The sequence below is a fragment of the Panthera tigris genome, chromosome B4 (genome assembly GCF_018350195.1).
Source record: "Panthera tigris isolate Pti1 chromosome B4, P.tigris_Pti1_mat1.1, whole genome shotgun sequence".
Lineage (NCBI taxonomy): Eukaryota > Metazoa > Chordata > Mammalia > Carnivora > Felidae > Panthera > Panthera tigris.
Window position 1 is genome coordinate 88,154,906 of NC_056666.1, and position 14,842 is coordinate 88,169,747.

General features: G+C 39.0%; 1 protein-coding gene across 1 annotated transcript; it reads right to left on the reverse strand.

The window, feature by feature from the left end:
• Window positions 1-7,845: 7,845 nt before the first annotated feature.
• LOC122240110 (transcription factor A, mitochondrial-like) lies at window positions 7,846-8,897 on the reverse strand. Its single transcript, XM_042990857.1, has one exon. It carries the CDS (start codon window positions 8,792-8,794, stop codon window positions 8,132-8,134), a length of 663 nt encoding a protein of 220 aa, XP_042846791.1. The 5' UTR covers window positions 8,795-8,897; the 3' UTR covers window positions 7,846-8,131.
• Between the last annotated feature and the right edge of the window lie 5,945 nt (window positions 8,898-14,842).

Consider the following 14,842-nt stretch of genomic DNA (forward strand, 5'->3'; position numbering starts at 1 on the left):
AGCTTAAAAAAAAAAAGAATATCTACTTTGCTAAGAATGTCTACTTTGTTCAGGGCACCTGGATTGCTCAGTCGGTTGAGCGTCAAACTTCAGCTCAGGTCATGATCTCGTGGTTCGTGTGTTTGAGCCCCAGGCTCTGTGCTGACAGCTCAGAGCCTGGAGCCTACTTGGGATTCTGGGTCTCCCTCTTTCTGCCCCTCCCTCGCTTATGCTCTGTCTCTGTCTCTCTCTCTCAAAAATAAATACACATTTTTAGGGGCGCCTGGGTGGCTTGGTCGGTTAAGCATCCGACTTCGGCTCAGGTCATGATCTCACGGTCCGTGAGTTCGAGCCCCGCGTCGGGCTCTGTGCTGAAAGCTCAGAGCCTGGAGCCTGTTTCAGATTCTGTGACTCCCTCTCTCTCTGCCCCTCCCCTGTTCATGCTCTGTCTCTCTCTGTCTCAAAAATAAATAAACGTTTAAAAAAAAAATACACATTTTTAAAAATTAAAAAAAAAAAGAATATCTACTTTGTTCAAGTAACATTAAAGACTTAAACTCCAGGCTTCTCTACTCAGAAGCTTCTTGATAGAATTAAATCCTCTATCCAGAACGTGGTACTTTTCATATGGACAGTAGTACCATAATGCAACCAAACAGACTTTGCTGTCCTCGTTCTGAGGGGTGGAACTTTAGGAAACTAGTTCTGCAGAAGTGATATGATAAGACTATGCAAGCAGCCAAAGTTAAGGTTGAGGGAGCAGTGGGAATCTATCTTTGAACCCAATTAAAGACTCACAGCAGGGAAGGGAGCCCTGCTTTGTTTAATCATAGTTGATGGTAACTAGGAAGATTGATCCTGATCAAGTTACCCACAATATCTGCTGGGAAAGGATGTGCTAACCACTGACTGGGCTGCCTTCTTTCCCAGTATCATTCATTAACCAATAACAAATGACCTTTCCAAATTCCTTTTTCCTGGAATATTGATAAAACTCTCATTCAGATATTGTTTTTGCCTGTATTTTTTGTCATTGACTTTCTAGCTTATATCCCTTCGATCAGACAGTTGTGGTTCTGACATTTTTTGTGGCTCACTTTATTTCTCCTGCATAGGCACTTTTTATTTAATATTTCAGGAATTACTATGCTCCCTAGAGAAGTCAGTCTAAATATAATGATTTTTATTAATATATCTCACTATAAAGCCTAAAAATGTGTTTCTTTGGCCTATAGCAATAGGAAATCAGGGCCTAAAATTTTTTGTAGTTTCCAAAATTATATATATCTGGTAGCAATGGGGATGATTGTTTTTGTTACATGAGAATTCCTTGGGGGAGTTCAGAGCAGAGCCATTGTTATTGTTTCTTAGATTAAAGACTTAATCTGTTCTCTTCTAATTTAGTCAAATGACTGATAACACTCCCTTCTAGGATACATAATGTCATGAGCACAGACAATGCCAGCTTTTCAGTTACAAAGAAAACTCAATTTATTAATTATCTTTGGAATGACAATTGATCTGTCATTGTTTTCTGAAATGATTAATTAAATGAGTTTTAATGTTATGTCCTTCTGTACTCAGGAAAAGTGTACTGAGATGATTAACAAAGCTACTCCTAATTTGCATTTCTACAATTCAAGGGGAGAGCACATTTTTTTGGATGGAGGAGAACCTATGTTCAAATTCCATTACTATCTTTGTGACAATAGGCAGTTTGCTTTAAATGGTTTCAATTTTCTATTTATTTAACTAGTAAACCTGAATAATGCCTACTTCTCAGGGGGTTTTGTTTGTATGATTCTGTTGGGGTGTTTGGGGATTTTTGAGGTCAAAGATAATGCATATTAGGCTATAAAACAAGAGTCTGGAAAAGTTTTAATAACTATTATGGAAATTTAATTTTCTTATAGTTTTATGGGATTTGAGGCATTTATAGTTTTCCCATGATACAAGATTTAAAAACAGAGGTAATAACCTTTTTAGTGTATTTTTCCCCCTGAGAGAAAACAGATCCATGAAACATTCAAATTGGGAAGAAGGATATAGAATAATATATAAACCTAGTTCATAACTAACTTACCTTGGGATCCCGGGGAAACTTGCTCCAGAAAGGCCCCAAGCTAGATCCAAGTTCTGGGTAAAAACATAGCACTCTCAAAGCTCTCAGGGACTCCCAAAGTCCTTCCTAACCTCTATGAAGCCAATTAAACAAGCATTTATGAGAGCTAATTCTTTTAAAAACAGAAGTCTGTTTAAAAAGCATAAAGCAAGGGTGCCTGGGTGGCTCAGTCAGTTAAGCATCCGACTCTTGGTTTCGGCTCAGGTCATGATCTCATAGTTTTGTGAGTTCGAGCCCCATATCAGGCTCCAAGCTGACCGTGCAGAGCCTGCTTGAGATTCTCTGTCTCCCTTTCTCTCTCTCTCTCTCTCTCTCTCTCTCTCTGTGCCCCTCCCCCACTTGCACTCTTTGTCTCTCTCAAAATAAGTAAACTTAAAAAAATTCATAAAAGCATAAAGCAGACAAAATTGAGAATATAGCATAGTTCTTTCCTTACCTGCCCTTTCAAGTCTTTGCCCTGGCTACAGGACCCTCTCCATTGCTATGGTTCTGAAAGTTTGTTGCTACTCTTGATATAGAGGCAATGATGTATTGGGATGGGCAGTTATCAGACAGATGTTAGTTTCCTGGGTGTGCTTGGTCCCAGGCTTACTGGTTCATAGAAGACAACAAAAACAAGGTCCAAGTTCTGTTACAATCCAGACATAATTAGAGATCTCTAGTTGCAGCAGCCCATCAGCTGGGTTAGGCATGATGCTTTGTGCATAGTTTCAGTTTGGCCAATCCCTAGCTCCTGATAGATGTAGAAATAAGTGACAGCCACAGAAATTTGTAGAGTCTCTGATTTTTTTTGCCGTTTCTGTTGTTTTTCAAATTTTTGAAGATATCTCTTTGTTATATGGCATAAGATTTTTACTGTATTATGCTCACCTAGAAAGAGAAATTTTAATTTGAACTTTGCAGAGCACGAATTTACCTGGTTGAGTACTGCTTGATTAACATTGCCCAGGCAATGTTTATATCCAAGACATCTCATGATTTTAGTTAATAAAAAGACAGTAATAATAACAATCGATATAAGCATTAGCACATCTATGAGAAGTGAATGTTTCAAAGATCACTACAAGACTGATGATGTATTTAATCTTATATTAAAAATAGTTATTGATTCAAACATAAAGATGTAAGATTTTGTCAGTTGAAATAAATACCTTTCAAATGCAAATCCCAAGATAACTGTCATTTTCTCAAAAGAAAAACAAAGATAATTTACAGATAAATACAGCTAGTATATAGCTAGTTGTATACATTGGATGCTGCATGGTACCAACCATACTCCATTCATTTAATCATTGTCTCAGCACAAATTAAACTGAATATCCTATATGATGGGTTGTAGGAGTTTCCAGCCCCAGTTGTGCATGTAGATAGATGGATGGGAGAGGAAAGAGAAAGTTGGAATCAGTATGACAGCAATAAAGGGATTAATCTTGTTACAGAGGCTAACAGCTGTAGGCCAGCTGGATGGCACCAGTCAGGTATTTATAGCATAAGTGGAGTCGTGGATAGGAAGTTCACTTTGGCTGGTAGGGCATAGCAGCCAGCTGGGGAGAATGGTACAGATTAGTTCGCACAGCCAACGTTACAATGGGGAGCAAGCCCTAAGCTGCAAACGAAGAACTGACAAGAGATCAAGCAGAATGGTCTCTCAAAGAGAGAGGAGGGTTACTGACAACAAAGTTAAAATCCAACTGGAACAGTGAGCTAACCTAGTTGTTGCAGAGAAACGGAAAAAAAAAATAAAAGAGAGAGAGAATGCCAGATCTGGAAAACTCCAGATCATGCTGGGCCCACAAGAAGTGGGTTTAATGCAGCAAGACAAATTCTGAACCTCACTAAGTGATAGATTTGACTCTGCTGAGAGAAGGCCCATATGATAAACCAGAACTCTAGCTCCAGCCTTAACTCAAAGGGAAGAACTTTAGGGAAGGGTCAGGGGACTCAGGGGCTGATAATGGCATAAAGTCAGGATGTTTTTGGTATTTATTTATTTATTTATTTATTTACATCCAAGTTAGTTAGCATATAATGCAATAATGATTTCACAGGTAGATTCCAGTGATTCATCCCCTATGTATAACACACACTGCTCATCCCAATAAGTGTCCTCCTTAATAACCCTTGCCTGTTCAGCCTATCCCCCCACCCAAAACCCTTCCAGCAACCCTCAGTTTGTTTTCTGTATTTAAAAGTCTTTTATGTTTGGTCCCCCTCCCTGTTTTTATATTCTTTTTGCTTCCCTTCCCTTATGTTCATCTGTTTTGTATCTTAAATTCCACATATGAGTGAAATCATATGATATTTGTCTTTCTCTGACTAATTTCGCTTAGCATAATACCCTCTAGTTCTATCCACGTAGTTGCAAACGGCAAGATTTCATTCTTTTTGACTGTCCAGTAATACTCTCTCTCTCTCTCTCTCTCTCTCTCTCTCTCTCTCTCTATATATATATATATATATATATATATATATATACCGCATCTTCTTTATCCATTGATCCATCGATGGACATTTGGGCTCTTTTCGTACTTTGGTTATTGGATAGTTCTGCTATAAACATTGGGGTGCATGTGCCCCTTGGAATCAGCACACCTGTATCCCTTGGATAATTACCTAGTAGTGCAATTGCTGGGTCATAGGGTGGTTTGTTTTTATTTTTTTTATTTTTTATTTTTTTCAATATATGAAATTTATTGTCAAAATGGTTTCCATACAACACCCGGTGCTCATCCCAAAAGGTGCCCTCCTCAATACCCATCACCCACCCTCCCCTCCCTCCCACCCCCCATCAACCCTCAGTTTGTTCTCAGTTTTTAACAGTCTCTTATGCTTTGGCTCTCTCCCACTTTTTTTCTTTTTCTTTTCCTTCCCCTCCCCCATGGGTTTCTGTTAAGTTTCTCAGGATCCACATAAGAATGAAAACATATGGTATCTGTCTTTCTCTGTATGGCTTACTTCACTTAGCATCACACTCTCCAGTTCCATCCACGTTGCTACAAAAGGCCAGATTTCATTCTTTCTCATTGCCACGTAGTATTCCATTGTGTATATAAACCACAATTTCTTTATCCATTCATCAGTTGATGGACATTTAGGCTCTTTCCATAATTTGGCTATTGTTGAGAGTGCTGCTATAAACATTGGGGTACAAGTGCCCCTATGCATCAGTACTCCTGTATCCCTTGGATAAATTCCTAGCAGTGCTATTGCTGGGTCATAGGGTAGGTCTATTTTTAATTTTCTGAGGAACCTCCACACTGTTTTCCAGAGTGGCTGCACCACTTTGCATTCCCACCAACAGTGCAAGAGGGTTCCCATTTCTCCACATCCTCGCCAGCATCTATAGTCTCCTGATTTGTTCATTTTGGCCACTCTGACTGGCGTGAGGTGATATCTGAGTGTGGTTTTGATTTGTATTTCCCTGATAAGGAGCGATGTTGAGCATCTTTTCATGTGTCTGTCGGCCATCTGGATGTCTTCTTTAGAGAAGTGTCTATTCATGTTTTCTGCCCATTCCTTCACTGGGTTATTTGTTTTTCGGGTGTGGAGTTTGGTGAGCTCTTTATAGATTTTGGATACTAGCCCTTTGTCCGATATGTCATTTGCAAATATCTTTTCCCATTCCGTTGGTTGCCTTTTAGTTTTGTTGGTTGTTTCCTTTGCTGTGCAGAAGCTTTTTATCTTCATAAGGTCCCAGTAATTCACTTTTGCTTTTAATTCCCTTCCCTTTGGGGATGTGTGGAGTAAGAGATTGCTACGGCTGAGATCAGAGAGGTCTTTTCCTGCTTTCTCCTCTAGGGTTTTGATGGTTTCCTGTCTCACATTCAGGTCCTTTATCCATTTTGAGTTTATTTTTATGAATGGTGTGAGAAAGTGGTCTAGTTTCAACGTTCTGCATGTTGCTGTCCAGTTCTCCCAGCACCATTTGTTAAAGAGACTGTCTTTGTTCCATTGGATGTTCTTTCCTCCTTTGCCAAACATGAGTTGGCCATATGTTTGTGGGTCTAGTTCTGGGGTTTCTATTCTATTCCATTGGTCTATGTGTCTGTTTTTGTGCCAATACCATGCTGTCTTGATGATGACAGCTTTGTAGTAGAGGCTAAAGTCTGGGATTGTGATGCCTCCTGCTTTGGTCTTCTTCTTCAAAATTACTTTGGCTATTCGGGGCCTTTTGTGGTTCCATATGAATTTTAAGATTGCTTGTTCTAGTTTCGAGAAGAATGCTGGTGCAATTTTGATTGGGATTGCATTGAATGTGTAGATAGCTTTGGGTAGTATTGACATTTTGACAATATTTATTCTTCCAATCCAAGAGCAGGGAATGTTTTTCCATTTCTTTATATCTTCTTCAATTTCCTTCATAGCCTTCTATAGTTTTCAGCATACAGATCTTTTACATCTTTGGTTAGATTTATTCCTAGGTATTTTATGCTTCTTGGTGCAATTGTGAATGGGATCAGTTTCTTTATTTGTCTTTGTGTTGCTTCATTGTTAATGTATAAGAATGCAACCGATTTCTGTACATTGATTTTGTATCCTGCAACTTTGCTGAATTCATGTATCAGTTCTAGCAGACTTTTGGTGGAGTCTGTCAGATTTTCCATGTATACTATCATGTCATCTGCAAAAAGTGAAAGCTTGACTTCATCTTTGCCAGTTTTTTTTTTTTTTTTCATTTATGGACACCAAATCTCTTTTAATTTTTGTGTGTTTTGAAAAATTGTTTTTAACCACTTAAAACTGTAAACACAATCCTTAGCCCACAGGCCATGAAAAGCAGGCATTGGGCTGGATTTGGCCCACAGACCAGAGTTGGCTATACCTTATATGGGCTTTTATATGTTACACAAAATGTTTAAATTCCAAGTCTAAAGACATTGGAGAATTTTGTTTTTTAGATCTCTCATTTTAAAACTTATACTAGACAAGTTGTCTACTTCCTGGATAAATACACTCATGTGAGACAGAGAAAATAATTCAGAATACATATCCCTACTTAAATAAGAAGACAGGAAAAATTTTTGCAAAATGAATCTTTCACCCTAAAACATATAATTAGGAAACATTTAAAATTTTTATTCTATGCAATATAAAACAATATGCATAGATTTGGTACACAATTTCTTGGTTTTTACTTTAGGAAACAAGGCAATAAGGAAAAGGTTTATAAATCTCTCCATCCCTTTTATAAAAAGTTGCAACTGAAACCAGCAATTCCTTGCAAGTACAACTATCAATTCTGAATATATGAATTATACCTAGGAATTGGCATTTACAACGATGAGTACTGGGTGCTCTTTTATTTTGAGAGAGAGAGAAAGAGAGAGGGTATGAGCAGGGAGGGTCAGAGAGAGAGAACAGGTGAGGGAAGGGTGGGGGGGGGGGAAGAATCCCAAACAGGCTCCACACCATCAGAGCAAAGCCAGATGCAGGGCTCAAACTCATGAACTGTGAGACCATGACCCGAGCCAAAACCAAGATCAGATGTAAAACCGACTGAGCCACCCAGGCACCCCTCTTTTAAACATGTACAACTGTATCATAAAACACCATGACTTCTACAATTTGGGGCACTTTTGAATATGAAACTCCTGCCTCCATATATATATAAGGAAACAAGAATACTCTTTCCAGTCATCAAGTATGAAAAACTTCACGGTCTGATTTACTTTTATCAAAGGTAAAATGATTCACTACTGCATTTCGCGGATTATTGTGATTCTCAGTAGTTCCTTAACACAAAGTAAATTTCACATGAACTTTTTATCTGTTTGGGTTTTCCAAAGCAAGATACTAATACAAAATGTGTTGAACTGGCAGAAGTCCATGGGCTAAAGAAAAAGGAATTAAATATAAAATGTTCACCAACTTTATCCTTTCTAATTTTCAACAGCATCAGATATGGAGACCTAACTGGTTTCTTGTGTCTATCCATTATGAACATAACTCAATCTTCTATTTTAATACTCTTCAATGCCATTTTTTGCTTGGTGCTTTACTGTGCGATGTAGAAGATCATTTCGTCCAACTTCAAGCATCCCAAGATTTCATTTCATTATAATAACGAATTTTATCATCATTAGCAAGTTGAATATACACTTGCTTTTGAGAACTGGAGAGATTTTTCCAGTTTTCATTTATAGTCTTCAGCTTTACCTGTGATGTACCATCCTTATGTTCCTGGAACCTTTCAGCTATATAAATGTTGTAAGCTGAGCGAGATCTTTTCGGTTTTCCAAGCATTGTTGACTCTCTCTTTTTTATTAATGCTTTCTTTTTTAAACGTTTTTGCTGGATTTCTTTTTCCAAAGATACAATCTGACTTGGAGTTAACTGTTCTTGAATTCTGTTTATCTCTTCTTTGTATGCCTGCCAGTCTGCCCTGTAAGCATCTTCATATATTTTTTTCTCTGAATCAGGAAGTTCCCTCCATAGCTGGGCAATTTTTCTAATTAGTTCTGAATTTTTCGCATCTGGGTTCTGAGCCTTAAATATGGGTAGCTGTTCTTTAGAAAATCGAATGTATGAAGTCAGAGGCTTCTTTGGATAACTATTCACGGTGGATGAAAAACATCTCGGTACATATGCAAAACTGAAGGGAGAGCGCAGTCGACTTCCACAGCCCCCACAGAGGTCCGCTCGGGACTTTCCCAGTGCACTCAGCACGCTCCACACGCCCCGGAAAAGCGCCATTGCACCAACTTACAAGGCAGCGACCAGGCCCCAACCTCCTACAGCCCCGCGGCACAACAGAACTCCAACAATGACGAACAGAACCCGCTGGTGACCCTCTGTAGTTTACCCATCTTTGCCAGTTTTGATGCCTGTGATTTCCTTTTGTTGTCTGATTGCTGATGCTAGCACTTCCAACACTATGTTAAACAACAGCGGTGAGAGTGGGCATCCCTGTCGTGTTCCTGATCTCAGGGAAAAAGCTCTCAGTTTTTCCCCATTGAGGATGATGTTAGCTGTGGGCTTTTCATAAATGGCTTTTATGATCTTTAAGTATGTTCCTTCTATCCCGACTTTCTCAAGGGTTTTTATTAAGAAAGGGTGCTGAATTTTGTCAAGGGCCTTTTCTGTATCGATTGACAGGATCATATGGTTCTTATCTTTTCTTCTATTAATGTGATGTATCACGTTGATTGAGTTGCGAATGTTGAACCAGCCCTGCATCCCAGGAATGAATCCCACTTGATCATGGTGAATAATTCTTTTTATATGCCATTGAATTTGATTTGCTAGTATCTTATTGAGAATTTTTGCATCCATATTCATCAGGGATATTGGCCTGTAGTTCTCTTTTTTTACTGGGTCTCTGTCTGGTTTAGGAATCAAAGTAATACTGGCTTCATAGAATGAGTCTGGAAGTTTTCCTTCCCTTTCTATTTCTTGGAATAGCTTGAGGGTGGTTTGTTTTTAAAGCCATTTCCATGTGGATAGTTAAGTGTCAAATTTATTTTGCTTGAAATCAATGGATACAATGTGCCTACCAGCCTTCAAGTCAGTTTTATTTGTGAATCCCTTGTTGTAGTTTACAAGTGTAATAGGTACTGTTGCTGAAGAAAATCAGATAATATCAGTATCCAAAAATGTACTTTCACCAACTAGTGTCCATATATTCTCTTCTCGTTTCTCTTAGAAATGAAAATCATTCTAATGAGAGTTTTTTGTTTGTTTGTTTGTTTTTTGGTTTTTTGGTTTTGTTTTTTTTTTGCCTCTGGAGGGAAAGAACTCTAGTGCCTAATCAAAATTGTATCTCAATCCCTTTATCTCTAAAATTTTTTACTCATTCTAAAACCAAAGAATTTTATAGTGATAAAGGGCCTTGGAAGTCATTTTAGCTGAGTCCTTTACTTCAGAAATAAGGAAACTAAAGACAGAAAATGAACCAAACCACATGATACAAAGTAAGGAAAAATTTTGGTCTTGACTAATTTCTTAACAGATCTATAAATAGATCTCCTGGTTAAAAATGTAAACTTCTATCTCACAGTTTCATTTTCAATTTATATAGGAGTATCCTTTGGCTGCCAATTCTTTTTTTGTGTTATATATATGAGACTATGTTTTTGTGGTTGAAGTATTCTGTTATGTTGTTAACACGTAACAGCTGTAAGATAGGTTTTATATGGGTTTACAGTGAAATTACATATATTATAAGGCTCTCATATCATAAAAACCGGTGGTCCCTAACTTCCACCACATATAAGGGTCACCTGGAGAGCTTTACAAACTATTAGAGCCTCGTCCCACCCCTTGAGATTCTTGTTTAAATGGCCTGGAGTGTAGCCTAAGAATTGAGATTGTTGAAAATGCTATAAACTAAAAAATTACTGTAAACTGCTTCCCCCCCTTTTCCTTTTTTAGCTTTTATTCTTATTGAATATAGACATTTGTATTATTCCTGTTGAATAGAAACATTAAGTGCTATAAATTTCCTTCTATATCACTTTAGCTATACCCCACAATTACTATATGTCCTATGTTCATTAAAAAAAAAACAAAACAAAAAAAACCAAAAAACTTTTTCTTTAACCACACACTATTTATTAAGGGAAAAAAAAAGCTCTGTAACTATACTAAATATAGATCTGGGCATACCAAAATCACCTTTGCATTTTAAATAGTTTTGTTGTTGTTGTTGCTAAATTGTACTTATTAAATAAAATGCAATATGCATATGATAATGGAGATAATATAATAGAAAAAAATCCACTTATAAAATTTATATGAATAATATTTTCAAAACACTTCTGAGAACTAAGTTTCATTAAGCTTTATTTTGAGCACAAGTTTGGTCCCATCCATTTTTAAAAAAATAAAGGAGATTAAAATTCCTTTTGAAGAGAGTCCCAAATTTTCTGGTGTATTTCTGGAAATCCAACAGTTGGTTCATTTGAAGTTTGAGTTAACCTTAAAGGGATTCACCTCTGTTTTCAGAATGTGAAGATGGATGAAACAAAAAGAAAAAACTCCAGGCTGTAGATGAGGGTTACGTGCTTCTCAGAAGCCCAAACAATCGACCTCATATTGGACAGGGAGGTAGAGAGCAGAATGCAGCAGCACAGGCATCTGAGTGGAGGAAAATAAAGAGCTGTGCTTTCTGTGTACGCGAAGAACAGTAGGAAGGCAGGCTCCCGGCCACTGCAGTGCTGGGGAAATCTTCTGATGTGATGACTCCAAAACCATTTTCTGGTAACTGGATCATTCTTACAATTTCAGCCATCGTTTCTTTTCTGTCCTGAGGGTCTAGATTTCTCTTTATTTATTTCTTTTATGAGAGATGTCATTTCCTCCTTTAAGATCAAGTTCGTTCCCTTCACCTTTGCATATGTATCCACCAAGTTCTGTATTTTTAACGACTCTTTTTCTAGGCTGGTATCTTCTAAGTACGTCTCATGCATCTAAATATTCCTTTTGAGCAGAACTAAGCATGTCAAAAAAAAATGATGCTTCATCTGAATGAGTGCAGCCACTATTCGTGCAACTCGAATATTCCTCTCACATAAAATCAGCCTCTGATCTAATGCATGAGCCTGAACAAATATAACAGACCCACCAAAAAGCCAATGGCAGATACACACATCACTGACTCCCACCGAAGACTACTGTGGATGAGGCCTGGTCTCATGTCATCTGGCAGCAGCTGTGCCACCACTTCTTGTGACTTCCCCAGGATCAGCCGAAAGCCAAGCTCCAGGGTAGCTCACACCGCCTCTGCAGCACTGAGGTCCCCCCACAGAGTCCCACTGGGTAGTCATAGTTCCAACAGCCTACAACAAACCACAGAGAATCCTGCCGTGTTCTACCTGGAACCCAACTCGCATTTAACAAACCTGATAGTCTACCAGTAGAGCTGGCCAAAGAAGAGGATGGGGCGGTGCCTGGGTGGCTCAGCTGGTTAAGCATCCAGCTCCTGATTTCAGCTCAGGTCTCACGGTTTGTGAGTTCAAGCTCAGCAGTGGGCTCTGTGCTGACAACAGTGGAGACTACTTGGGATTCTCTCTCTCCCTCTCTCTCTGCTCCTCCCCCACTCACACTTTGTCTGTCTCTCTCAAACAAATAGTAATAGTAATAAAACACAAGGTGGAGGATGGGTATCATTACTTTTAAAATGTGCCTTCTGCCATAGTGATCTCCCTTTTTTCTTTTTAACTTTTTTGATGATGAAACATTTTAATAAAGTCAATATGCATACTGTGAAATTCACGTATTTAAGGGTACAAATAGAACGATTTTGACAGGTTACATTTGTGAAACAAATGCTCCAATGTAGATTAGAACATGTTTATCCCTCTAGAAGTCTCCCTTATGCCTCTTTCCTTTCCTTGTGCCTCAGTCTCCCTCTCCAGAGGCAATCACCATTCTGATTTCTATCACCATAAATTAATTTTGACTGTTCTCAAAGTGCCCGTATATGGTCTCATATGGAGAGTATTACAATACACTCAATACAATGTTTTGAATTTCATTCATGTTGGTGAGTGGAGTAGTTCACTCTTTTTAAGTTCCTATTATGCCAGTGTAAAAATAGCCAATGATTTGTTTATCCATTTTCCTATTGGTGACATTTTAATTTTCCACTTGTCTTAGGTAAATACCTAGGAGTGGAGATGTTTAACAGGTAAAAAGCTGCCAAATAGTTTTTCAGAGTGGCTGCACCACTGTAGACTATTATCTACAATATATGAGGGCTGCAGTTGCTCTGCATCCGCACCAATATTTGTTTTTTGAACGTTAGCCATTTTTATACAAGTGAATCAGTCCGAGAGTTCTTTTTTTTTTTTTTAATATTTATTTTTGAGGGAGACAGAGTGTGAGTGGTGGAGGGGCAGAGAGAGAGGGAGACACAGAATCTGAAGCAGGCTCCAGGCTCTGAGCTGTCAGCCCAGAGCCGACACGGGGCTCGAACCCACCAACCGTGAGAACATGACCCGAGCGGAAGTCAGAGGCTCAACTGACTGAGCCACCCAGGCGCCCCGGTCCTAGTGTTCTTAATTTGCCTTTCAAAACACAAGACATTTGTCTTATTTTCATAGATTTACAGAAGTTCTACCTACATATAATCTAGTCATCAGGGTATATGTTAGATATATACGATGAAAATACATACTCTCAATCTGTGGCTTTCAGCTTCATTTTATAAATGCTCTTTGATGTACAGGAGGTTTTACCTTCGATGAAGTCCAATTGAACACCTTGTCCCTTTTATGGTCAGTGCTTCTTAAGTCCCAAGACAATCTTTGTCTGCTCCCAAATCATGAGGACATTCTCCTGCCTTTTCTTCTAGATGTTTTATAATTTGAACTTTTACATTTGCATCTTGCATTAATTTTTGTGTAGAATGATATAGGAGTCAAGGCTTATTGACTCCTTTTTCTCTTGATTATGGGTCACCTTTTCCTAATATGTATGTTCGGTCATTTTCATAATATTCTGGATGGTGCAGATAATATATCGTAGAAAACCTAGGGTGTGGTCTTCCTTTAATCGATGTTGTATGTGATGTGGTAGACAATTAAGTCAAACCTTTTGGTCAGGCTGGATTCTTTTTTTTTTTCCTTGTTAGCATAGGTGTATTTGTTTTGTCTTTAGTCCTAGGAATGGCCCTTCCTCTTCCGGAGTGAACTTTCTGGATTTTCGGTAGAACGTCAGCAGTGCTCCATCTGTTCTCAGCACACTGGCTGAGCTGGCACCCATGCATCCACAGCCCTGGGCTCTCTCAGCTTTCAGCCTTGCAATGGCAGCCCTTGGTTAGGCCTCCCTGCCCTTGGACATGGTCCTGCAGGGGACTTCCAGGTAGACTTCTGGCCCCATCCCCATCCTCCTCCACAGCTTCCCTGCCTTGTGAAATCCAGCCTCCCCAGCAGCCCATTTCTGCCTCCTTAGCTCAGGGCAACCAAATGTTCTGCTTGGGATGCACACCGACCTTGCTAGTTCTGGCAAGTGTCACTACCTGAGAGCCAGGACGCACCTCATGTGCTTCCACACTCTCAAGAACCTCAGTCCTTGGGGCGCCTGGATGGCTCAGGAGGTTAAGCATCCGACTTCAGCTCGGGTCATGAACTCATAGGTCATGAGTTCAAGTCTCATGTCGGGCTCTGTGCTAACAGCTCAGAGCATGCAGCCTGCTTGGGCTTCTGTGTCTCTCCCTCCCTCTGCCCCTCTCCTGCTTGTGCGCTCTCTCTCTCTCAAAAATAAATAAATATTAAAAAGAAAAAAAAAAAAAGAATGGGCACCTGGGTAGCTCAGTCAGTTAGGTGTCCGACTTCAGCTCAGGTCATGATCTCACAGTTTGTGAGTTCAAGCCCTGCAACAGGCTCTGTGCTGACAGCTTGGAGACTGGAGACAGCTTCTGATTCCATGTCTCTTTCTCTCTCTCTCCACTACTGATGCTTTCTCTTTCTCTCTCTCTCTCTCAAAAAAATAAATAAATAAACATTAAAAAAAAAATAAAGAAGAAGAACCTCAATACTGGACTAGGATGGAAAATAGTCATCTATTTTTATGTTTTGTCTAGTTTTATGTTTGTGTTGTGGCTGATGGGTTGAATTGTATGTACCTCCCTCCCCGCCAAACCAAATTCCTGTGTTATAAGTCCTAACCCCCAGCCCTTCACAATTTTAATTGGCAATAAGGCTACTGCAGATGTAATTAGTTAAGAGGAGCTCACGCTGAAGTAGGGTGGATCCTTTACTCAATATGACTTATGTCCTTATAAAGAAGAGAAATTTGAAG

Excerpts from the sequence above, each read along its gene's own strand:
- LOC122240110 (XM_042990857.1), bottom strand. The coding sequence starts at position 8,794 with ATGGCGCTTTTCCGGGGCGTGTGGAGCGTGCTGAGTGCACTGGGAAAG.